Source organism: Aquarana catesbeiana, linkage group LG03 (assembly GCF_042186555.1).
Source record: "Aquarana catesbeiana isolate 2022-GZ linkage group LG03, ASM4218655v1, whole genome shotgun sequence".
Lineage (NCBI taxonomy): Eukaryota > Metazoa > Chordata > Amphibia > Anura > Ranidae > Aquarana > Aquarana catesbeiana.
This window is the reverse complement of record NC_133326.1, coordinates 734,778,163-734,805,000: the sequence shown is the minus strand read 5'-3', so window position 1 is coordinate 734,805,000 and position 26,838 is coordinate 734,778,163. Positions and strand designations below refer to the sequence as shown.

The 26,838-nt window shown below is 47.0% G+C and overlaps 1 protein-coding gene across 1 annotated transcript in view; it reads right to left on the bottom strand.

Moving 5' to 3' along the window:
* LOC141133848 (NACHT, LRR and PYD domains-containing protein 3-like) overlaps nucleotides 1–26,838 on the bottom strand; it is a 272,614-nt gene that overhangs the window by 111,599 nt on the left and 134,177 nt on the right. Inside the window, exons 4-5 of the mRNA XM_073623428.1 lie at nucleotides 25,625–25,663; nucleotides 23,125–24,838 (exon numbers count right to left, since the gene is read on the bottom strand). Coding sequence (XP_073479529.1) covers nucleotides 23,125–24,838; nucleotides 25,625–25,663 — 1,753 coding nt within the window. The remainder of the gene's footprint in view (nucleotides 1–23,124; nucleotides 24,839–25,624; nucleotides 25,664–26,838) is intronic.

The following is a 26,838-nucleotide window of genomic DNA, read 5'->3' as shown; positions in this document are numbered from 1 at the left end:
GGGCCCCGTACGCGGCTAGGCTCCCAAAAAGTCCCACACATGTGGTATCCCCATACTCAGGAGAAGCAGCTAAATGTATTTTGGGGTGCAATTCCACATATGCCCATGGCCTGTGTGAGCAATATATCATTTAGTGACAACTTTTTGTAATTTTTTTTTTGTCATTATTCAATCACTTGGGGCAAAAAAAAATGAATATTCAATGGGCTCAACATGCCTCTCAGCAATTTCCTTGGGGTGTCTACTTTCCAAAATGGGGTCATTTGTGGGGGTTTTATGCCATCTGGGCATTTTATGGCCTTCAAAACTGTGATAGGTAGTGAGGAGTAAAATCAACAATGTACGCCCTTAGAAATCCTGAAGGCAGTGATTGGTTTTCGGGGCCCCGTACACGGCTAGGCTCCCAAAAAGTCCCACACATGTGGTATCCCTATACTCAGGAGAAGCAGCAGAATGTATTTTGGGGTGTAATTCCACATATGCCCATGGCATGTTTGAGCAATATATCATTTAGTGACAACTTTGTGCAAAACAAAAAAAAAAAGTTTGTCATTTTCCCGCAACTTGTGGCAAAATATAAAATATTCCATGGACTCAACATGCCTCTCAGCAAATAGCATGGGGTGTCTACTTTCCAAAATGGGGTCATTTGGGGGGGGTTGAACTATCCTGGCATTTTATGGCCTTCAAAACTGTGATAGGTAGTGAGGAGTGAAATCAAAAATTTACGCCCTTAGAAATCCTGAAGGCGGTGCTTAGTTTTCGGGGGCCCCATACGTGGCTAGGCTCCCAAAAAGTCCCACACATGTGGTATCCCCATACTCAGGAGAAGCAGCTAAATGTATTTTGGGGTGCAATTCCACATATGCCCATGGCCTGTGTAAGCAATATATCATTTAGTGACAACTTTTTGTAATTTTTTTTTTTCATTATTCAATCACTTGGGACAAAAAAAATGAATATTCAATGGGCTCAACATGCCTCTCAGCAATTTCCTTGGGGTGTCTACTTTCCAAAATGGGGTCATTTGTGGGGGTTTTGTACTGCCCTGCCATTTTAGCACCTCAAGAAATGACATAGGCAGTCATAAATTAAATGCTGTGTAAATTACAGAAAATGTACCCTAGTTTGTAGGCGCTATAACTTTTGCGCAAACCAATAAATATACACTTATTGACATTTTTTTACCAAAGACATGTGGCCGAATACATTTTGGCCTATATGTATGACTAAAATTGAGTTTATTGGATTTTTTTTTAGAACAAAAAGTAGAAAATATCATTTTTTTTCAAAATTTTCGGTCTTTTTCCGTATATAGCGCAAAAAATAAAAACGGCAGAGTTGATCAAATACCATCAAAAGAAAGCTCTATTTGTGGGAAGAAAAGGACGCAAATTTCGTTTGGGTACAGCATTGCATGACCGCGCAATTAGCCGTTAAAGCGACGCAGTGCCAAATTGTAAAAAGTGCTCTGGTCAGGAAGGGGGTAAATCCTTCCGGGGCTGAAGTGGTCAAGAGCCTTAACAAACAAATCAAAGTTTTACTCCTTTACACAACTACAAGAACAGTTTGATATCCCAAGAACTGAGTTCTATAGATATCTCCAAAGACATTTCTTTGAATCTCTATTCTCGTTGAATGGTAATCCCATATTCTCTCAATATGAAAATATATGCCTTAACTTATCTAGAGAACGGGGAACCATCTCTACGATATATAGACACCTCAACGAAATAGACCTTCCTGAGAAATCAACAGCTATGATCTGTTGGGAAACCGATGTTGACCAGGCATTCTCTATAGAGGACTGGTCAGACATGCTGAATAACATGCATAAATGCTCCTGCTTCATGGTCATTAAAGAGACTGTAGTTAAGATACACACGAGCTGGTACCTCACTCCAGAGTACATAAATTTTACCCTGGAGTCCCAGCTACTTGCTTTAGGGGCTGTCAGGTCAAGGGAAGCACCTAATGTGACTTCAAACTGATAAATGGAGCCTTTATTTGATCTTGGTGTGTCACTTGGGTTGCATCCCAGCTTGTGATATACAGTATATTGAAGTGTGTGATCCTAGGGAATAGGGATGAGCTTCGAGTTCGAGTCGAACTCATGTTCAACTCATGTTCAACTCGAACATCGGCTGTTCGCCAGTTCAGAACAAGGAACAATTTGGGGTGTTCATGGCAAATTCAAAAGCCGCGGAACACCCTTTAAAAGTCTATGGGAGAAATCAAAAGTGCTAATATGCAAGTTATTGTCATAAAAAGTGTTTGGGGACCCGGGTCCTGCCCCAGGGAACTTGTATCAATTCAAAAAAAAGTTTTAAAAACGGCCATTTTTTCGGGAGCAGTGATTTTAATAATGCTTAGTGAAACAATAAAAGTGAAATATTCCTTTTAATTTCGTACCTGAGGGGTGTCTGTAGTATGCCTGTAAAGGGGCGCATGTTTCCCGTGTTTAGAACAGTCTAACAGCAAAATGACATTTCAAAGGAAAAAAAGTCATTTAAAACTACTCGTGGCTATAATGAATTGTTGGTCCGGCAATACACATAAAAGTTCTTTGAAAAAAACGGCATGGGATTTCCCCACAGGGGAACCCCGCGCCAAAATTTAAAAAAAAATGGTGTGGGGGTCCCCCTCAAAATCCATACCAGACCCTTATCCAAGCACACAACCTGGCAGGCCGCAGGAAAAGAGGGGGGATGACAGAGCGCCCCCCCCTTCCTGAACCGTACCAGGCTACATGCCCTCAACATTGGGAGGGTGCTTTTGAGGTAGCCCCCAAAGCACCTTGTCCCCATGTTGATGGGGACAAGGGCCTCCTCCTCACAACCCTTGCCCGGTGGTTGTGGGGGTCTGCGGGTGGGGGGCTTATCGGAATCTGGAAGCCCCCTTTAACAAGGGGACCCCCAGATCCTGCCCCCCTATGTGAAATGGTAATGGGGTACAAATGTACCTCTACCATTTCACAAAAAAAGTGTCAAAAATGTTAAAAATGACAAGAGACAGTTTTTGACAATTCCTTTATTTAAGGTCTTCTTCTTTCCATCTTCTTTGGGTCTCCTTCCTTCCTTCCTTCCTTCCTTCCTTCCTTCCTTCCTTCCGTTTCTTCCTCCATCTTCTTCTTCCTCCGATCCTCTGCCTCCCATAGATGCGGAGCTTCCCAAGAACAAAGCGGGGAAGAAGACGCCATGGAGGAAGATGCCGGATGAGAACACCAGAGCAAGAAGCAGAGGATCGGAGGAAGAAGCAGAGGAAGAAGAAGATGGAGGAAGAAACCGAAGGAAGAAGGAAGGAAGAAGACCTGAAGAAGATGGAAAGAAGAAGACTTTAAATAAAGGAATTGTCAAAAACTCTCGTAATTTTTAACATTTTTGACACTTTTTTTGTGAAATAGTAGCGGTACTTTTGTACCCCATTACCAGTTCACACGGGGGGGGCGGGATCTGGGGGTCCCCTTGTTAAATGGGGCTTACAGATTCCGATAAGACCCCCACAAGGGTTGTGGGGATGAGGCCCTTGTCCCCATCAACATGGGGACAAGGTACTTTAGGGGGCTACCTGTAATTTTTAAAGGAATAAAAGTCATTTAAAACGGCTTTAATGTAATGTTGGGTCCTGGCAATATGGATGAAAATCAGTGAGACAAACGGCATGGGTACCCCCCAGTCCATTACCAGGCCCTTTGGGTCTTGTATGGATATTAAGGGGAACCCCGTGTGACAGACCTAGCCGGGAAAGAGACTTTTGGAGGGGACTGAATGCTAGCCTCTTGCCAATCGATCGGGGGCCCTTGCATTTGGGGGAACGGTGCTCTTTGTGAGCTGTATGCCTGGGGACCCTTGAGGTGGTATTACTGTGGATTCGGGTCCTGGTCCCCCAGGACACACAGAATCTGGGGACCCTGGATTTGCCATATTGGAATAGTGGCTGATTCATAATGCTGGGACAGATACTGTTAGGAGATGCTGATGTAAATTCCAACACCTGTCTGTCTATTGTCTGCTAAAATGTGTATTGTAAATAAGTCTACTATGGGATCTAAGAGTCATTAGATCCCCATTGTTATTTGTGTTAATTAACTCTGCTATTGTGTGAAGAAGAGTCTATGTTGATTGTGATAATGTTGATTGGATTTTCTGAACTACAAGATGGCCAGTCTGGCCTAACGGTCATGTCTGAGTCATCTAGGCTGTCTAAAGGGATTAATTAGCTCATGTTAATTAGGTTAATTAGGTTACAGCTGTATTGTTAGAGTAATATGAGCAGGAGGTCTGCACCTCCACTTTTAGTGTATAAAAGCCTGTATTTTGCAATAAAGGAGATTCCTGTTTGAACTTACATACAGCCTGCCTGGTGTTTGTTCTGAGCTGTCACAACTGGGTTAGAACGGCACATAGCTGTAATTCTAATCCCGGAGCATTGGATGACCGAGCAATCAGATGGTGAGATCTGCAATCTGATTCTATAGCAGCAAAGGAGTGTCGGGAGAGTGGAACCGAGCGAGCAAGGGGCTCGTTACACCCCGCACCCAAATTAAAAAAGGAAAGGTGTGGGGCCCCCAGGCCCTATATACTCTGAACAGCAGTATACAGGCGGTGAAAATAAGACAGGGACTGTAGGTTTGTTGTTAAGTAGAATCTGTTTGTAATTTTGAACTGGTACATTTTTAAAGTGTTTAGCTCCAGCCAAAAAATCTGTTTTAAGCTTTTTAGAAAACCTAGGGAAAGGTTATCACCCCTGTGACATTTGTTTTGCTGTCTGTGCTCCTCTTCAGAAGATTTCACCTCACTTTTTGTCCCAATGACAAATGTTTTTTGAAAAATTGGGTTTTTTGTGAAACAAGGATTGGTGATAAAGCATCAGTGGAAAGGAGAAAAGTTTTTCCCATATTAACTCTAATGCCCCGTACACACGGTCGGATTTTCCGATGGAAAATGTCCAATCGGAGCGTGTTGTCGGAAATTCCGACCGTGTGTGGGCTCCATCGCACATTTTCCATCGGATTTTCCGACACACAAAGTTGGAGAGCAGGAGATAAAATTTTCCGACAACAAAATCTGTTGTCGGAAATTCCGATCGTGTGTACACAAATCCGACGGACAAAGTGCCACGCATGCTCAGAATAAATAAAGAGATGAAAGCTATTGGCCACTGCCCCATTTATAGTCCCGACGTACGTGTTTTACGTCACCGCGTTCAGAATGATCGGATTTTCCGACAACTTTGTGTGACCGTGTGTATGCAAGTTAAGTTTGAGCCAACATCCGTCGGAAAAAATCCTAGGATTTTGTTGTCAGAATGTCCGAACAAAGTCCGACCGTGTGTACGCCCTATTACAGGAGAGAATTTCCATTCCTAGGGGTAGATTTCATCTCACTTCCTGTTGTCTCTTTCCGTTTGCAAGTAGGAGTCATTTGTAAGTTGGATGTTTGAAAGTAGGGGCCTGCCCTATATACTCAGCAGAAATTTGGGCCTTAGGTGTTGTTGTGGCCACAACACTGTAAGCCCCCACAGGGCCCTGCTGTGAATTATTAGATCAAGAATTGTATTTAAATGTCCCTGTTGAACAGGGGCAGAAAAATTGGGCCTTAGGCACTGGTGCTGGTGCCACAACACTGCAACCCCTCACAGATACTCTAGTTGGAGCGCAGGAAATAGCCCTGCTGCAAAGAATTGCATCAAAAATTGTAATTACACGCCCCTGTTTAACAGGGGCTGAAAAATTAGGCCTTAGGCACTGGTGGCGGGACTGGCGGCGCCCAGAACCAAAAATGTTCTTACAAGCTATCATCATGATCATTGAGGAGGAAGAGGATAATTACTCAGTATAACAGGATAGTCACTCAGCATCAGCATAGGCAGTCTTTGAAGGGATCTGACATTTCAAAAAAAAAATTCTGTTACAGAAGCATCAGGTGCTTGGTAGCTGGTGGTGATCCAAGACTGATTCATTTTTATGAAGGTCAGTCGATCGACCGAGTCGGTGGACAGAAGCACCCTGTGATTGGTTACAAAGCCTCCAGCAGCACTGAATGTGCGTTCCGAAAGAACGCTGGATGCAGGATAGGCCAGTAGCTCAATTGCATACTGTGCAAGCTCTGGCCAGTGATCTATCCTCAAGACCCAGTAACCCAGAGGATTTTCGGTGGAAAAGGTGTCCAAGTCACATCTTGCCCCTAGGTATTCGTGCACCATGTAAAACAGACACTGGCGATGGTTGCTGGAACCGATCATACCTTGGGGCTGCGGACCAAAAAATTGTCTGAACGCATCGGTCAGACGGCCACCTTCTCCACCGCTCCTTCTTTGACTGACCGAAGCCTCAGCAACACGTTGTCCAGAAACAGGAGTTTGTAACCTCCCAGTCTCTGGGAATGCGTTGTAAAGACCTTTCTGCAAGGCCTCCCGAAGATGTTTCATCCTCTGTTCCCTCTGCGACGGCAAGATAAGGTCCGCAACCTTACCCTTGTAACGTGGATCAAGGAGGGTTGCCAGCCAGTATTGTTCCTTCTCCTTGATACCACAAATACGAGGATCCTTCCGCAGGCTTTGCAGGATCAGAGAGGCCATGCAGCGTAGGTTTGCTGAGGCATTCGGTCCGGAGTCCTCTGGGTCACTAAGGACGACATGATCTGCAGCCACCTCCTCCCAGCCATGTACAAGTCCATGTGTTTCTTGGGACTGTAAATGATCCCTTAAAGACTGCTGCTGATGCTGAGTGCCCGGCTCCACCTCCATACTGACACAATCCTCCTCCTCCTCGTCCTCTTCCTGTGTGATCGGTGGGCGCGCAGGAACACTGTCTGGATAAAGGGGGCCTTGAGAGCTAAGGAAGTCCTCCTCTTCCTGCCTCTGTTCTGCCTCAAGTGCCCTGTCCATTATTCCACGCAGTGTGTGATCCAACAGGTGGACAAGGGGGACAGTGTCACTGATGCATGCACTGTCACTGCTCACCATCCTCGTGGCCTCCTCAAATGGTGACAGGACAGTGCATGCATCCCTGATCATGGCCTACTGGCGTGGGAAAAAAAAACAAGCTCCCCTGACCCTGTCCTGGTGCCATAATCGCACAGGTACTCATTGATGGCCCTCTGCTGTGTGTGCAGCCACTGCAGCATGGCCAACGTTGAGTTTCATCTGGTGGGCATGTCACAGATTAGGCGGTTCTTGGGCAGGTTAAATTCCTTTTGGAGGTCTGCCAGCCGAGCACTGGCATTATATGACCAGTGGAAATGCACACAGATTTTCTTGGCCTGCCTCAGGACATCCTGTAAGCCCAGATACCTGCCCAAGAACCGCTGCACCACCAAGTTAAGGACGTGAGCCAAACAGGGCACATGGGTCATTTGTCCCTGTCGGAGGGCAGAGAGGAGGTTGGTGCCATTGTCGCAAACCACCATTACTGCCTTAAGTTGGTATGGCGTCAACCACCTCTTAACAGAGCAGACAGAACCTCTGCCCCAGTGTGGCTCCTGTCCCCCAAGCACACCAGCTCAAGTACCTCATGGCATCTTTTGGCCTGCATACTTGCGTAGCCCCTTGAATGCCTACGGAGCACCGCTGGTTCCGAGGACAAAGCACAGGAAGAGGCCATGAAGGAGGAAGAAGAAGAGGGGGTGGAGGAGAGAGGTGTGTCAGAATCATTAGTAGTGGCATTTTGGAGGTGTGGTGGCAGAACAACCTCCAAAACTACTGCACCTTGTCCTACATCCTTCCTAGCTGCTAGCAGAGTCACCCAGTGCACCGTGAATCTTGGGTAACATCCTATTCCATGCCTGCTGGACCATGAGTCAACGTTAATATGCACCTTACCGCTGACTGCCCTGTCCAGCGAGGCATGGACATTCCACATGTTGGTAGAGAGCCGGAATCACCTTCCATGTGAAAAAGTGGCGTTTGGGTACCTGCCACTGAGGAACCACACATTCCACAAACTCACGGAAGGGGTCAGAGTCTACCAACTGAAAATGTAGCAGTTGAAGTGCTAGCAATTTTGCCAAGCTAGCATTCAACCGCTGGGCATGTGGTAGGCTGAGAGCGAACTTCTTTCGGCGCTGCAGCATCTGGGGCAGGGAAATTTGCCTGGTACAATCTGACGTCGGTGTACCAAAAGCAGATTGACCACAAGTACTTGGCTGTGACACACCTAATTCTACACCTTCATTCCTCTCAGTGCAGGCCTCAGAGAGGACTGAAGGTATAGTGGGGTTGGAGATCTCAGCTGATGAGGAGCAATGAGAGGTCCTCTTTGTTCTTTGGTGTGGGTCTTTTAGGTACGCTTGCCAACAAACTGCATGGTAGGTCAACATATGTCTGGTCAAGCATGTGGTGCCCAAGCGGGAGATGTTCTGGCCACACGAGATACGCTTGAGACATATGTTGCAAATAGCAGCGGTGCGATCTGATGCACTCTTCTCAAAAAAGGCCCACACCAAAGAACTTTTGGAATAACGCGCAGAGACAGCAGCGCCCTGCACATGCAGAGCTTTGCGGTGTGATGCAGCCAGTGTGCTTCCCTTAGGCTTGCCCCTGGAGGGCATCCTGCCTCGCTGGTGATGTGCCTCCTCCTCCTCTTACCTATCAGGCACCCACATTGAGTCAGTGACCTCATCATCCCCTCCCTCATCACTGGAGCAAACCTGGCAGTATGCTGCAGCAGGGGGAGCATGACTGCCAGATTGCTGTCCTTCTTGGGCACCCCTTCTGTCCGTGCTCACGTTACTGCTAGCTCTAGCTCAGTATCATCATCAGAGCATTCTAAACGCTGGGCATCCTCTTGGAGTATGTACCCAACACTGTGGTCAAACAGTTCGAGGGACTCCTCAGGAGGACATGGTGGGGCTAGGAAAGGAGTGACTGATGCCATTGAGCCGAGGGAAGAGGCTATGTTGGCAGCTGCTTTGCCAGACAAAGTACCCTGAGCATGGGTGAGAGAGGATGAGGAGGATGAGGACGGCTTGGTCATCCACTCGACCAAGTCTTCCGCATGTTGCAGCTCAACACGGACAGCTGCCGAAAAAAAGGCCAAGCGTGTCCCACAGCCATGTGCTGATGAGGATGCACCATGTCCATAACCAGCACTGTTGCCTCCTAGACACAGAGCCTGCTTGCCCTCTTTTATTGGCTTGTGACTGTCTGCCTCTCTTTGTTGGCCTTCCAGACATACTAATGGCCTGCAGTGAGATGTAGCTGGGATATATATATATATATATATATATATATATATATATATATATATATACAGTAGGTGACCGTGAGATTGTGTCAATCTCGCCGCATTTCTCGGCGAGATTTGACACCTGTGAGCCCCGTCGCAGGAGCCAGCGCTGAGATGCTTCACTCATCGGGAAAGGAAAACTTTGTTTTCCTTCCGCGATGAGTGACAGGCAGTGCTGACAGCTGTCTGGTATGAATCCTGAGGCGGGAACACCGCGCCAAATTTTAAATGAAAAAACCGGCGTGGGTTCCCCCCCCAGGGGCATACCAGGCCTTTAGGTCTGGCATGGATTGTAAGGGGAATCCCCTACGCCAAAAAATTGGCATGGGGGTCCCCCCAAAATCCATACCAGACCCTTATCCGAGCACGCAGCCCGGCCGGCCAGGAAGGGGGGGTGGAGACGAGCGAGCGCCCCCCCCCCCTCCTGAGCCGTACCAGGCCGCATGCCCTCAACATGGGGGGGTGGGTGCCTTGGGGGAGGGGGGTGCCCTGTGGGGCCCCCCCACCCCAAAGCACCTTGTCCCCATGTTGATGAGGACAAGGGCCTCTTCCCGACAACCCTGGCCATTTTTTGTCGGGGTCTGCGGGCGGGGGGCTTATCGGAATCTGGGAGCCCCCTTTAATAAGGGGGCTCCCAGATCCCGGCCCCCCACCCTGTGTGAACGAGTTTGGGGTACATGGTACCCCTACCCATTCACCTAGGGAAAAGTGTCAATATAAAAAAAAAAACACAGTACACAGGTTTTGGGAGTAATTTATCAGTCAGCTCCGGGGTCTTCTTCCAACTTCGGGGGGTCTCTTTCCGCCTTCTCCCGGTGTTCGGCATCTTCTCCGGGCCCCGCCGCTATCTTCTTCCAGCTCTATTGCCAGCGAGGGGCCCGGTCTCTGCTGCCGCTGTCTTGTCGCCGCTGTCTCGCCGCCGCTGTCTCGCCGCCGCTGTCTCTTCTTCTCTTCTTCCCCGATGTTGACACGACGCTCTCTCCGGCTCGAATGCTGTGTGCGAGCTGCGGAGCCATTTATATAGGCGGTGACCACGCCCCCTTACGACATCATGGTCCCAGCATGCGCAGGGACTCTAGCGTCATAAGGGGGCGTGACCCCAGAGTCCCTGCGCATGCTGGGACCATGACGTCGTAAGGGGGCGGGGTCACCACCTATATAAATGGCTCCGCAGCTCGCACACAGCATTCGAGCCAGAGAGAGCGTCGTGTCAACATCGGGGAAGAAGAGAAGAAGAGAAGAAGAGACAGCGGCGGCGAGACAGCGGCGACAAGACAGCGGCAGCAGAGACCGGGCCCCTCGCTGGCAATAGAGCTGGAAGAAGATAGCGGCGGGGCCCGGAGAAGATGCCGAACACTGGGAGAAGGCGGAAAGAGACCCCCCGAAGTTGGAAGAAGACCCCGGAGCTGACTAATAAATTACTCCCAAAACCTGTGTACTGTGTTTTTTTTTTATATTGACACTTTTCCCTAGGTGAATGGGTAGGGGTACCATGTACCCCAAACTCGTTCACACAGGGTGGGGGGCCGGGATCTGGGGGCCCCCTTATTAAAGGGGGCTCCCGGATTCCGATAAGCCCCCCGTCCGCAGACCCCGACAACCAACGGCCAGGGTTGTCGGGAAGAGGCCCTTGTCCTCATCAACATGGGGACAAGGTGCTTTGGGGTGGGGGGGCCCCGCAGGGTGCCCCCCTCCCCCAAGGCACCCACCCCCCCATGTTGAGGGCATGCGGCCTGGTACGGCTCAGGAGGGGGGGGGGGCGCTCGCTCGTCCCCACCCCCCCTTCCTGGCCGGCAGGGCTGCGTGCTCGGATAAGGGTCTGGTATGGATTTTGGGGGGACCCCCACGCCAAATTTTTGGCGTAGGGGATTCCCCTTACAATCCATGCCAGACCTAAGGGCCTGGTATGCCACTGGGGGGGAACCCACGCCGTTTTTTTTAATTAAAATTTGGCGCGGTGTTCCCGCCTCAGGATTCATACCAGACAGCTGTCAGCACTGCCTGTCACTCATCGCGGAAGGAAAACAAAGTTTTCCTTTCCCGATGAGTGAGCCAGCGCGACATGCACAGTACCCTGTCGCCGAGAACCAGCGCGATGCTATTGCGCTGGAAACACAATCTCGCGGTCAGGTACTGTATATACACACTGATACTGCAGCTAGCAAAATCAAATGCCTGCCTGTAATACGAGAACACCACCAACCTTCTACAGGTAGCTTTAGCTGAACACTGTGCAGAGGACGCACTACACCAACGTTAAAATAATGTAGCTGCCTGCGGTAGTGATGGGATCAGGAAAACACCACCGACCTTCTACAGGTAGCTTTAGCTGAACACTGTGCAGAGGACTCACTACACTAACTTGTAGCTTTAGCTGAACACTGTGAGGAGGATGCACTACACTATCTTGTAGCTTTAGCTGAACACTGTGCAGAGGTCGCACTACACTAACTTGTAGCTTTATCTGAACACTGTGAGGAGGACGTACTACACTAACTGTAAATAGTCTAGCTGCCTGACTGTGGTACTAATAGGATCAGAAGAACAACAGCAATTTTCTTCAGGTAGCTGTAAATACTGTAGCAAGACAAACCTGCTTGTCAGTAGGAAGATATCAGGAACGGATCTAGCTAAACTGAATACAGTGTGTGTATATGTGTGTGTGTGTGTGTGTGTGTGTAGGTGTGTGTGTGTGTGTGTATATATATATATTAGGGATGAGCCGAACACCCCCCGGTTCGGTTCGCACCAGAACCCGCGAACGGACCGCAAGTTCGCACGAACGTTAGAACCCCATTGACGTCTATGGGACTCGAACGTTCGAAATCAAAAGTGCTCATTTTAAAGGCTAATTTGCATGGTATTGTCCTAAAAAGGGTGTGGGGACCCGGGTCCTACCCCAGGGGACATGTATCAATGCAAAAAAAACTTTTAAAAACGGCCGTTTTTTCGGGAGCAGTGATTTTAATGATGCTTAAAGTAAAAAAAAAAAAGTGAAATATTCCTTTAAATATCGTACCTGGGGGGTGTCTATAGTATGCCTGTAAAGTGACGCGTGTTTCCCATGTTTAGAACAGTCCCTGCACCAAATGTCATTTTTAAAGGAAAAAATCTCATTTAAAACTGCTTGCGGGTTTAATGTCATGTCGGGTCATGGCAATATGGATGAAAATCAGTGAGACAAACGGCATGGGTACCCCCCAGTCCATTACCAGGCCCTTTGGGTCTTGTATGGATATTAAGGGGAACCCCGCACCCAAATTAAAATAAGGAAAGGTCCCTATATACTCTGAACAGCAGTATACAGGCGGTGCAAACAAGACAGGGACTGTAGGTTTGTTGTTAAGTAGAATCTGTTTGTAATTTTGAACATTTTTAACGTGTTTAGCTCCAGCCAAAAAATCTTTTCTAAGCTTTTTGGAAAACATAGGGAAGGGTTATCACCCCTGTGACATTTGTTTTGCGTCTTTCCTCCTCTTCAGAAGATTTCACCTCACTTTTTTGTCCCAATGAAAAATGTTTTTTGAAAATTTGGGTTTTTTTGTGGAACAAGGATTGGAAAGCATCAGTGGAAAGGAGAAATTGTTTTCCCATATTAACTCTTACATGAGAGAATTTCCCTTCCTAGGGGTAGATTTCATCTCACTTCCTGTTGTCTCCTTCCGTTTGCAAGTAGGAGTCGTTTGTAAGTTAGATGTTTGAAAGTAGGGTCCTGCCCTATATACTCAGCAGAAATTTGGGCCTTAGGTGTTGCTGTGGCCAAAACACTGTAAGCCCTCACAGGGCCCTGCTGTGAAATATTAGATCAAGAATTGTAATTACATGCCCCTGTTGAACAGGAGCTGAAAAATTAGGCCTTAGGCACTGGTGCTGGTGCCACAACACTGCAACCCCTCACAGACACTCTAGTTGGAACGCAGGAACGAGCCCTGCTGCAAAGTATTGCATCAAAAATTGTAATTACACGCCCCTGTTAGACAGGGGCAGAAAAATTGGGCCTTAGGCACTGGTGCTGGTGCCACAACACTGCAACCCCTCACAGACACTCTAGTTGGAACGCAGGAACGAGCCCTGCTGCAAAGTATTGCATCAAAAATTGTAATTACACGCCCCTGTTAGACAGGGGCAGAAAAATTGGGCCTTAGGCACTGGTGCTGGTGCCACAACACTGCAACCCCTCACAGACACTCTAGTTGGAACGCAGGAACGAGCCCTGCTGCAAAGTATTGCATCAAAAATTGTAATTACACGCCCCTGTTAGACAGGGGCAGAAAAATTGGGCCTTAGGCACTGGTGCTGGTGCCACAACACTGCAACCCCTCACAGACACTCTAGTTGGAATGCAGGAACGAGCCCTGCTGCAAAGTATTACATCAAAAATTGTAATTACACGCCCCTGTTAAACAGGGGCTGAAAAATTGTGCCTTAGGCACTGGTGGTGGCGCCCAGAACCAAAAATGTTCTTACAAGCTATCAGCGTGATGATTGAGGAGGAAGAGGATAATTACTCAGGGATAGTCACTCAGCATCAGCATAGGCAGTCTTTGAAGGGATCTGAAAAAAATTATTCAGTTACATCAGCATCAGGTGCTTGGTAGCTGGTGGTGATCCAAGACTGATTCATTTTTATGAAGGTCAGCCGATCGACCGAGTCAGTGGACAGACGCACCCTGTGATCGGTTACCACGCCTCCAGCAGCACTGAATGTGCGTTCCGAAAGAACGCTGGATGCAGGACAGGCCAGTAGCTCAATTGCATACTGTGCAAGCTCTGGCCAGTGATCCATCCTCAAGACCCAGTAACCCAGAGGATTTTCGGTGGGAAAGGTGTCCAAGTCTGATCTTGCCCCTAGGTATTCCTGCACCATGTAAAACAGACGCTGGCGATGGTTGCTGGAACCGATCATACCTTGGGGCTGCGGACCAAAAAATTGTCTGAACGCATCGGTCAGACGGCCACCTTCTCCACCGCTCCTTCTTTGACTGACCGAAGCCTCAGCAACATGTTGTCCAGAAACAGGAGTTTGTAACCTCCCAGTCTCTGGGAACGCGTTGCACAGACCTTTCTGCAAGGCCTCCCGAAGATGTTTCATCCTCTGCTCCCTCTGCGATGGCAAGATAAGGTCCGCAACCTTACCCTTGTAACGTGGATCAAGGAGGGTTGCCAGCCAGTATTGGTCCTTCTCCTTGATACCACGAATACGAGGATCCTTACGCAGGCTTTGCAGGATCAGGGAGGCCATGCAGCGTAGGTTTGCTGAGGCATTCGGTCCGGAGTCCTCTGGGTCACTAAGGACAACAACGTCCGCAGCCACCTCCTCCCAGCCACGTACAAGTCCATGTGTTCCTTGGGACTGATCCCTTAAAGACTGCTGATGCTGAGTGCCAGGATCCACCTCCATACTGACACAATCTTCCTCCTCCTCCTCCTCCTCCTTGTCCTCTTCCTGTGTGATCGGCGGGCACGCAGGAACACTGTCTGGATAAAGGGGGCCTTGAGAGCTAAGGAAGTCCTCCTCTTCCTGCCTCTGTTCTGCCTCAAGTGCCCTGTCCATTATTCCACGCAGCGTGTGCTCCAACAGGTGGACAAGGGGGACAGTGTCACTGATGCATGCACTGTCAGTGCTCACCATCCTCGTGGCCTCCTCGAATGGTGACAGGACAGTGCATGCATCCCTGATCATGGCCCACTGGCGTGGGGAAAAAAAAACAAGGTCCCCTGACCCTGTCCTGGTGCCATAGTCGCACAGGTACTCATTGATGGCCCTCTGCTGCGTGTGCAGCCGCTGCAGCATGGCCAATGTCGAGTTCCACCTGGTGGGCATGTCACAGATTAGGCGGTTCTTGGGCAGGTTAAACTCCTTTTGGAGGTCCGTCAGCCGAGCACTGGCATTATATGACCGGCGGAAATGCACACAGACTTTCCTGGCCTGCCTCAGGACATCCTGTAAGCCCGGGTACCTGCCCAAGAACCGCTGCACCACCAAGTTAAGGACGTGAGCCAAACAGGGCACATGGGTCAGTTGTCCCTGTCGGAGGGCAGAGAGGAGGTTGGTGCCATTGTCGCAAACCACCATTCCTGCCTTAAGTTGGCGTGGCGTCAACCACCTCTGAACCTGCCCCTGCAGAGCTGACAGAACCTCTGCCCCAGTGTGGCTCCTGTCCCCCAAGCACACCAGCTCAAGCACCGCATGGCATCTTTTGGCCTGCGTACTTGCGTAGCCCCTTGAACGCCTACGGAGCACCGCTGGTTCCGAGGAAGAGGCCATGGAGGAAGAAGAAGAGGAGGGGGTGGAGGAGAGAGGTGTGTCACAATCAGCATTTTGGAGGCGTGGTGGCGGAACAACCTCCAACACTACTGCACCTTGTCCTGCATCCTTCCCAGCTGCCAGCAGAGTCACCCAATGCGCCGTGAAACTTAAGTAACGTCCCTGTCCATGCCTGCTGGACCATGAGTCAGCGGTAATATGCACCTTACCGCTGACCGCCCTGTCCAGCGAGGCATGGACATTGCCTTCCACATGCCGGTAGAGAGCCGGAATCGCCTTCCGTGAGAAAAAGTGGCGTTTGGGTACCTGCCACTGAGGAACCACACATTCCACAAACTCACGGAAGGGGGCAGAGTCTACCAACTGAAAAGGCAGCAGTTGAAGTGCTAGCAATTTTGCCAAGCTAGCATTCAACCGCTGGGCATGTGGATGGCTGGGAGCAAACTTCTTTCGGCGGTGCAACAGCTGGGGCAGGGAAATTTGCCTGGTACAATCTGACGTCGGTGTACCAAAAGCAGATTGCCCACAAGTACTTGGCTGTGACACACCTAATTCTACACCTTCATTCCTCTCACTGCAGGTCTCAGAGAGGACTGAAGGTCTAGTGGGGTTGGAAATCTCAGCTGATGAGGAGCAAGGAGAGATCCTCTTTGTTCTTTGGTGTGGGTCTTTTAGATATGCTTGCCAATGAACTGCATGGCAGGTCAACATATGTCTGGTCAAGCATGTGGTACCCAAGCGGGAGATGTTTTGGCCACGCGAGATACGCTTGAGACATATGTTGCAAATAGCAGCGGTGCGATCTGATGCACTCGTCTCAAAAAAGGCCCACACCAAAGAACTTTTTGAATAACGCGCAGAGACTGCAGCGCCCTGCACATGTGGAGCTTTGGGGTGTGATGCAGTCAATGTGCTGCCCTTAGGCTGGCCCCTGGAGGGCATCCTGCCTCGTTGGTGATGTGCCGCCTCCTCCTCCTCCTCCTCCTCCTCTCTCCTATCAGGCACCCACGTTGAGTCAGTGACCTCATCATCCCCTCCCTCCTCATCACTGGAGCAAACCTGGCAGTATGCTGCAGCAGGGGGAGCATGACTGCCAGATTGCTGTCCTTCTTGGGCACCCCCTCTGTCCGTGCTCATGTTACTGCCTTCATCGAGCTCAGTATCATCATCAGAGCCTTCCAAACGCTGGGCATCCTCCTGGAGCATGTACCCAACACTGTGGTCAAACAGCTCGAGGGACTCCTCAGGAGGACATGGTGGAGCTAGGGAAGGAGTCACTGATGACATTGAGCCGAGGGAAGAGGCCGCTGCTTTGCCAGACAAAGCACCCTGGGCATGGGTGAGAGAGGATGAGGAGGATGAGGACGGCTTGGTCATCCACTCGACCAAGTTTTCTGCATGTTGCGGCTAAACACGGCCAGCTGCCGAAAAAAAGGCCAAGCGTGTCCCATGGCCACGGGGTGATGAGGATGCACCGTCTCCACGACCAGCACTAGACACAGAGCCTGCTTGCCCTCTCTTATTGGCTTGTGACTGTCTGCCTCTCCTTCTTGGCCTTCCAGACATACTAATGGCCTGTAGCTGCACTAAGCTGGGATAGAACACCTGTAATTTTCTTCAGGTAGCTTTATATACTGTAACCAGACAAGCCTGCCTGTCAGTAGGAAGATAACAGGAACGGATCTAGCTGAACACTGTGAGCAGGACGCACTGCACTAAATGTAAATAGCAGGAACGGATCTAGCTGAACACTGTGAGCAGGACGCACTGACTGCACTAAATGTAAATAGCAGGAACGGATCTAGCTGAACACTGTGAGCAGGACGCACTGCACTAAATGTAAATAGCAGGAACGGATCTAGCTGAACACTGTGAGCAGGACGCACTGACGCACTGACTGCACTAAATGTAAATAGCAGGAACGGATCTAGCTGAACACTGTGAGCAGGACGCACTGACTGCACTAAATGTAAATAGCAGGAACGGATCTAGCTGAACACTGTGAGCAGGACGCACTGACTGCACTAAATGTAAATAGCAGGAACGGATCTAGCTGAACACTGTGAGCAGGACGCACTGACTGCACTAAATGTAAATAGCAGGAACGGATCTAGCTGAACACTGTGAGCAGGACACACTGCACTAAATGTAAATAGCAGGAACAGATCTAGCTGAACACTGTGAGCAGGACGCACTGCACTAAATGTAAATAGCAGGAACGGATCTAGCTGAACACTGTGAGCAGGACGCACTGCACTAAATGTAAATAGCAGGAACAGATCTAGCTGAACACTGTGAGCAGGACGCACTGCACTAAATGTAAATAGCAGGAACAGATCTAGCTGAACACTGTGAGCAGGACGCACTGCACTAAATGTAAATAGCAGGAACGGATCTAGCTGAACACTGTGAGCAGGACGCACTGACTGCACTAAATGTAAATAGCAGGAACAGATCTAGCTGAACACTGTGAGCAGGACGCACTGACTGCACTAAATGTAAATAGCAGGAACGGATCTAGCTGAACACTGTGAGCAGGACGCACTGACTGCACTAAATGTAAATAGCAGGAACGGATCTAGCTGAACACTGTGAGCAGGACGCACTGCACTAAATGTAAATAGCAGGAACAGATCTAGCTGAACACTGTGAGCAGGACGCACTGCACTAAATGTAAATAGCAGGAACAGATCTAGCTGAACACTGTGAGCAGGACGCACTGCACTAAATGTAAATAGCAGGAACGGATCTAGCTGAACACTGTGAGCAGGACGCACTGACTGCACTAAATGTAAATAGCAGGAACAGATCTAGCTGAACACTGTGAGCAGGACGCACTGACTGCACTAAATGTAAATAGCAGGAACGGATCTAGCTGAACACTGTGAGCAGGACGCACTGACTGCACTAAATGTAAATAGCAGGAACGGATCTAGCTGAACACTGTGAGCAGGACGCACTGCACTAAATGTAAATAGCAGGAACGGATCTAGCTGAACACTGTGAGCAGGACACACTGACTGCACTAAATGTAAATAGCAGAAACAAATCTAGCTGAACACTGTGAGCAGGACGCACTGCACTAAATGTAAATAGCAGGAACAGATCTAGCTGAACACTGTGAGCAGGACGCACTGCACTAAATGTAAATAGCAGGAACAGATCTAGCTGAACACTGTGAGCAGGACGCACTGCACTAAATGTAAATAGCAGGAACAGATCTAGCTGAACACTGTGAGCAGGACGCACTGCACTAAATGTAAATAGCAGGAACGAATCTAGCTGAACACTGTGAGCAGGACGCACTGACTGCACTAAATGTAAATAGCAGGAACAGATCTAGCTGAACACTGTGAGCAGGACGCACTGCACTAAATGTAAATAGCAGGAACGGATCTAGCTGAACACTGTGAGCAGGACGAACTGCACTAAATGTAAATAGCAGGAACAGATCTAGCTGAACACTGTGAGCAGGACGCACTGCACTAAATGTAAATAGCAGGAACGGATCTAGCTGAACACTGTGAGCAGGACGCACTGACTTCACTAAATGTAAATAGCAGGAACGGATCTAGCTGAACACTGTGAGCAGGACGCACTGCACTAAATGTAAATAGCAGGAACAGATCTAGCCTAATCTAGCTAACTCAAATCAAATGACACTGTCTGTCTCTCTCTCTATCAGCACACCGGAACACACTACACAGGGCGCCGTGCAGGCGGCCTTATATAGTGTGGGGCGTGTACTAAATTCCCTGAGCCATAATTGGCCAAAGCCACCCTGGCTTTGGCCAATTACAGCTCTCTCTACTGACGGCGCTGTGATTGGCCAAGCATGCGGGTCATAGTGCATGCTTGGCCAATCATCAGCCAGCAATGCACTGCGATGCCGCAGTGAATTATGGGCCGTGACGCGCCACACGAATTTAGCGCGAACGGCCCATAACGTTCGCAATTCGACGGACGGTCGAACAGCCGATGTTCGAGTCGAACATGGGTTCGACTCGAACACGAAGCTCATCCCTAATATATATATATATATATATATATATATATATATATATATATATATATATACACACCTGGGATGCATATATATATATACACAATACACTGTAAGTGCAGCTAACTGACTGACTGTCCTGCCTAATCTATCTAACTTAAATCAAATGACACTGTCTCTCTGTCTCTGTCTCTGAACGCCGGAACACACTACACAGGGTCGCCATGCAGGCAGCCTTATATAGTGTGGGGCGTGTACTAAACCCCTGAGCCATAATGGGCCAAAGCCACCCTGGCTTTGGCCAATTACAGCTCTCTCTACAAACGGAGCTGTGATTGGCCAAGCATCAACCAGCAATGCACTGCAATGCTGCAGTGAATTATGGGCCGTGACACGCCACATGAATTTGTCGCGAACAGCCCATATCGTTCGCAATTCGGCGAATGGGCAAACAGCCATGTTCGAGTTGAACATGGGTTCGACTTGAACACGAAGCTCATCCCTACTAAGAAATAAAAACTCCTTTTGAGTCAATAAACCAACTTCCAAGGCTCTATTTAGACGGTAGTTTATTTCTTTTACCAAGTCTGGAAAGGGGTTACATGGCTATCGTTCCTAGCAGCTGGAATCATTCAGCTGCCCGTATATTTCCTCCAAATAATCACTTTCCGGCCACAGTACAACATTCCCACCCTTGTCACTGGATTTTTTAATGCAGTTTGGTAGTGTTTTTAAATATTGAAGTGCTTTTCTTTCATTTGATGAGAGGTTGTCCATAGTGGGTTAATTTTTTTCCCATCTTATGGCACGTATGTCCTCAGTACTTGCATCCAGAAACATTTGAAGATATTGTTGTTAGAAAAGCTAGGGAAGCGTTGTGATTTATTGGTTAAACCTGAGGTTGGAGGTAGATCAAGGATCGTTGAGTCTATCCAGGTGTTTCCCTCAATATAATCAACTAGTTGTAAATCATCTATCTCCATCAATGCACTGGGCTGAGCCCCAATTTTTGCATCATTATTTTTTCCAAAGAACATAAGTTTGAAATTAACTCTTCTTTAAAAGAGACATATATCTTTATAGATCTCAAATGAATTACCTTTATTGCATGGAGAGAACCCCAGTCCCCTGCTCAATACAGATAGATGATCCCAACTGAGTGTGTTTTCAGTAAGATTAATGACATTCGTGTCTGGCTCTTCTGGAGTCTTGTTGTTACCCTGCTCCCTTGCAAAGTAGAGTTCCCCATCCTGGATGAGTTCTGATCCTGTATTTGCCTTATTTCTCTTTCTGTTCCTATTTCTCCTTCTTTTCCTTTTTCTACTATTATCCCCCTGGGGTATCTATATTCACCTTTGGATTCTTCTCTAAAAAGGTCAGTCTTACCTCCCTCTTGGCTATAATTCCTACCATCTTGTTTGTGGGATCTGTTACGGGATCTACCTCTCCCTCTCTTCCTCTCTAAATCTAGGATGTAACCTGTTTCAAAATCCATTATAGTTACATAGTTAGTCAGGTTGAAAAAAGACACAAGTCCATCCAGTTCAACCATAAAAAAAGTAAAAAAAAATCGTACAATCCAATACACCCAATTCTATACCCACAGTTGATCCAGAGGAAGGCAAAAAACCCCAGCAGAGCATGCTCCAATTTGCTACAGCAAGGGACAAAAATTCCTTCCTGATCCCACAAGAGGCAATCGGATTTTACCTGGATCAACTTTACCTCCTATAAATGCTAGTACCCAGGTATATTATGTACATTTAGGAAAGTATCCAGGCCTTTCTTAAAGCAATCTACTGAGCTGGCCAGAACCACCACTGGCGGAAGTCTATTCCACATTTTTACAGCTTTTACTGTGAAGAAACCTTTCTGTATTTGGAGATGAAATCTCTTTTCCTCTAGGCGTAAAGAGTGCCCCCTTGTCCTCTGTGTTGACCGTAAAGTGAATAACTCAACACCAAGTTCCCTATATGGACCCCTTATATATTTGAACATGTTGATCATATCCCCCCTTATTCTCCTCTTCTCAAGAGTGAATAAATTCACTTCCTCTAATCTTTCCTCATAGCTGAGATCCTCCATGCCTCTTATCAGTTTGGTTGCCCTTCTCTACACTTTCTCCAGTTCCCCAATATCCTTTTTGAGAACTGGTGCCCAAAACTGAACTGCATATTCTAGATGAGGTCGTATCGCTTTGAAATTTTTTTGTTTTCCTACTTTCTGTTCTTTTTGGAATTCCTCTACTTCCTTTTTCAGTCTTTCATTAAATTTACTAAACTTATCTAGATCCTGATATTCATCAAGTGACCCTATGCTATCCTTTAGCTGCACCTCCAGATCCTGTAGCTGTATTCTTTCCTCATCATTAATCAGCTCAATCATATGCAGTCCATGTTTGACAGACTCCTCAGTCCAAACTTTTAGGAATCTGTCATTATGAGATGGTCAGCAGGTATAATGCGCTCCCTAAGTCCTCGTGGGATCATACCTGCTTCTAGGTATGCCTCCAAGGAGATTATATTCCACTTCCTTTTCAGGTGTTTAATAGATAAATTACTATGTTTCCTGAATATCTGCCTGAATTCATTTTGACGTTTAGGGGCATTTTGTTTGTCCCTACTGAACACCGCTCAAATATCTTGTTCCATTCCACTATCAATACGAAATGCCATGTCTTTTATTAGTCTCTATACTTGAACAAATCTATATAAAATGCAACAACACACCTTGTGCAAACCTAAAATCAAATTGAAGAGGGGAAAGAAGATGAAAAACAACAAAGAGGGCTTGCCAAATTGTGGGTACTAAATTCCTATAGGTATCATTGCCCACAGAAACTACAGTAAGGTACGGGAAAATGGGGGGTGGTAAAATATATATACAGCCTGCAGCTTGACATATGTCACACTATCCCATTCTAGGATCTATACAGGCATACACGGCTCCGCTTTAGGAACGAGCTGCAGGGATCCCGTTTTAGCTGGCTTTGAGCCATCATATAAGAATTAAGGGGGGTGCTTTGCGATGGGGAGGGTAGGCTTGCCTATTGTGTTTTTTTTTGCACTTTTTTTGACCCTCGGTTTTACGAGGGCCCTTCATAGTGTATCTGGTTTTAAGAGGAATATTTTTGGGGAGGGTTGGAGTATATTGGGGGGGTTTGGGTCATTGTGCTAATAAATTGTTTTACATCGCTTTTTTAAGCAATAAATCTTTTTTTTTGTAGTTTAATTCTTTAGGTGTAGAAGTCTTTGTGTTTTTTTATTTTTTGTTTGTTGGAATTTTACATGGAAGTCTATGGGAGTCGTGCAGCACAAAAAACGCCCAAAAGTAGTGCAGGAAGAGTTTTCTTTTGTTGCAGTGACTCAAAACGCAGCAATTAAGACAACACCCAATAAAATCTTTGTGTTTTCACTTGACCTGCGACTTTACATGTCATCAGAATGTCGCAGGTCACTGGAAAATTGCTGTAGTGTGAACCAGGGCTTAGGGCTGAGGAAAATGTGATTTCCCAGGACTTCTAACAAGTGTGGTAGATGGAGAACATGTCTGATAATCGTCATTATACTGTATGCAGGTTCCTGCCCATTCTCTGAATTCAGTTAGGATATCCTCACACTCACTTACCTGACAGCCTGACTCCTGTGTAGGAATGGAGATAGAAGTTTCTGGCACTCTGGACCCACAGTGAGAGAATCAAAATGTAAAGACTGAAAACTTTCTCTCTTCAAAGTCTTAAAGCAATAGTTCAGCTGCTTGAAATAATTCCTGTTCATCCACAAGTGATCAGTACGTGAGCTGCACAGCTTCAAATCTGTACAACCAGACATGACTCTCCTAATGAAGTCCTCATCCTGAGTCTCATACAAACAGAAGATCGTCTGAGTAGGGAAAGTCCGCTTAATGTCCTTCATGGCCCATTTTCTCATTGCAGATTTGGCTCGGAGTGAGATGGTGATTCCTGTGTTCTCTGAGAATGTCTTCACCTGATTTTCATTTAAGAGACCAAACAGGAATTGTACAGATAATGCTAAATGTGAGTAATGTGAACTGAGTTCATGGAGTGATTTCCCTTTACAGATCCTTGGGAGGAAAGTGTGTTTCATAAATCTAAACCAACCATCATCAATCCCATAATAGAGAGCAGCAAGGAACTCCTGTACACTCAGGTGGATGAAGCTGTAGCTGGTCTGGTTGCGGACGTCACAAAGAAATATGTTCTCATTAAGGAATACAGACTCCACCTCATCCAGCAAAAGTCCATGTCTTTCTAGATCTTTCTTCTCAAATAAGATTTGTCCCTTCCGAACTCCCTGATTGGCCAGAGCACACAGCTTCTTCAGACAGGTTTGTTTCCTGTGTACAGACTGCTCCTTATTATTGTGATGGGTTAGTAAAATCTCCAGGAAGAGAAGGTAAATTGAAGTCATTGTATTACACTGAATTATATCCAAATCTTTTCTTCTTATTTCTTGTTTCATTACAGTGCAGACAATCCAGCATGTGATGGGGACGGCACATATGGTGTACAGAACTTCATTGTCTTTTATTATACTGAGAACCTTGTCTGCATCATCTTTATTTCCAAAGAATTTATGGACATATTCCTCTTGATCGTCCCTTGTAAATCCCTGGATTTCCACATTGCGAGAATCATCGATGAATGTGTTAAGTTTCTCCATGGCCAGTGACCTTGTGGTGATGATCAGAGAAGATTGTGGGAGAACATGTCTCCTGAGCAAGCTTTGGAGAATTATTTCTTTGTGGGTTTCCATAGAAATGTCAGGACAACCCTCAGATTTCTCCTCCAGAGTCCACCTCAGTTCATCAAACCCGTCAACTATGGTGAGAAGTTTTCTCTGACTTCCAGGATCCTTCAGAATAGACACCAGGTCATCTGAACTCTGTAGTCTGCAGGTTCTGGATAAAAGTCCCAAAAGGCTTATGTTTCCAGGGATGGTGTTGATTTCTCTACAGCTCAGATAAAACACAAAATCAAACTTGTCATGGTAGAGATCCCCAGAAGCCCAGTCCAGCATGATCTTCTTGGAGGTCATTGTTTTTCCAATCCCAGCAGGTCCTTGTAACACCACAATCTTAGGGATAATTGCATATTCATCAGGGTCAAAGAGAGCCTGGATTGTGGTTGGGGATCTTTTCTCCATGATCTGTAGATGTCTTCTGCCTGAACTCTTTATTTCTTGTTCTTTTCCCTCTTTATTCTGGGGTCCGTTTATCATCAATAAATTGGTGAATCTTTCCTGTAGATGAACACGGGAATTATATTCTAGAATCCTCTGGAATTTCTCTTTCATAGACTCTCTGTGTTCCTTACTGATGTCTTTATGAGAGAGAAGAGAATATTTTATTCCTCATACATACATGAAATTGTATTTATAAGACAGAGTTGGAAATATTGTATTCTAATCATAAACTCGAATAATGGGACCTTAAAAGAATATATCCCATGAAATACAGGAGGACTGTGGAAGCATCCAAACTATGGACACACCATCCAGACCAAGGGAGTAAATAGAACCTTCAGGGCCCCGGTGCAAAAAAACATGAAGAGCCAATATGACTGCTGCGCCCCTTTCCATCAGTCCCAGGCCCTTCCCTCTGAGGCAGGGGCTCTTTCTCTAGCCTTTTCCACTTGTTCCTGTCGCGGTCCCATTATAAGCTCTGGTTCACACTGCTGCGACTCATCATGTGACTTGCAACACAAAGTTGCATGACTAGTGAAAACACATTCATTTCAATGGGTGCTGTCATAATAAAGGCAACTCAAGTCACAGCAACAAAGAAAAAGGATCCTCCAATACCTTTGTGACTTTGGTGCAATTTGAGTGCCATAGACCACAATGTTAAATTATAGAATCACAAGCAAGTCACAAGGAAATTGCAAGCAAGTTGCAAAACGTTGGGATCACAGAAGTGTGAACTGAGCCCATGTTCTGAAGTGGGCCCCCTTCCTGCCATCTTGGCCCCCCTACAGTGGTAGAATGCCAGGGCCTGGTCTCAAGTGCAACCTTTGTGACCCTGGTAGTACCACCACTGATCTAGACTACAACAGAGCAAAATGTTCATCCAAAAGAGATTTCATATGAAACGTGGATGTCCTACTAACCTGAGTATCTGTTGTCATGTGTCATCATCTTCAGTTTAGCTGGAAATAAGATTAGGGAAGTGATTAGTCCTGACAAACCTCTGAAATGTATAAAATAAGAGAGTTATTAGTGTAGCAGATCCTCCCAGACACCATCATCCCACCAACCCTCTGTAGATTGGAGTCTCTCCTCCACCAGGTGATGGGGAGTGTCTTTGTCTGCCTGGTAACATCTCAGCACATTGCAGTGACATGTGACCATGGTGGGGGGACCAGAAAAGATCCCAATTCTCTATGCAGGTTTACAGGCACACACCTAGAATCTGGAGCCTTGACTCAGAACCCCGAGCAACAATCATGAGGGTCTTCTAGGAATACAGCTATAAATATGGAGGTTCTGTATAATAGACAAGTGGCTGTGATTGTATTGCTCTGCTCGGCATGCTGAGTGATGTCATTGGGTTATGGTGACTGACTGCCGGCATCCTGGAGAAGTGTTACTCTGCTTCCCTTTTACATTTTATTTTATTCTGTAAACTCCCTCAGTAAAGATTGTTTGGACCTCACAGCCAACCAAAACGATTATACAAAATAAATACCAAAGGATAATATATCACCCTAAAAATGCACATGAAAACCCAGCAACTATTAGCAAGTGACCTCAACACTCTTAACACAAATAATGATAAAAAAAGGTGCGCTAATGCAAGAAGCTGAATGCAGCAAAAATAGGCAAATATGCATGGATGACTATCCCCAATTAAAAAAATTAATAAAAAATACAGTATTATGCGATAAGATGCGATAATGTGTGAAACAATGATAAAGTGCTTGGATCAAAAGCAGATATTTTATTATTATTATTTTTATGTAAAATCAGATGAATAAGTTCCAAATAATAAAGGGCATGTGCATCAAAACGTGATGAGATGTGAAGATCAAGTACTCAAAAGGCAGTTGTTGAAAGTTGTGAACACAATTGCTCCCACCATCCAGACATCCACCCGGGGTGTGCTCTAGAAGCTCATCTTAATCGCATGCCGACCAGATGCTGCAGTTGTACTGCGGCAACATGACTCGGCTGGGCGAATCGCCGTCATGGTACGTCGGTACCATAGATGGCCACTAGGGGGCGCAAGCGTGCCCCCTGCTCACCCATGGAGCCGATGTGAGTGCCCGGCGGTCGCGATCACCGCCAGGCTCCTGCGTTCACTCGAGGCACACTGTTTCCAGTT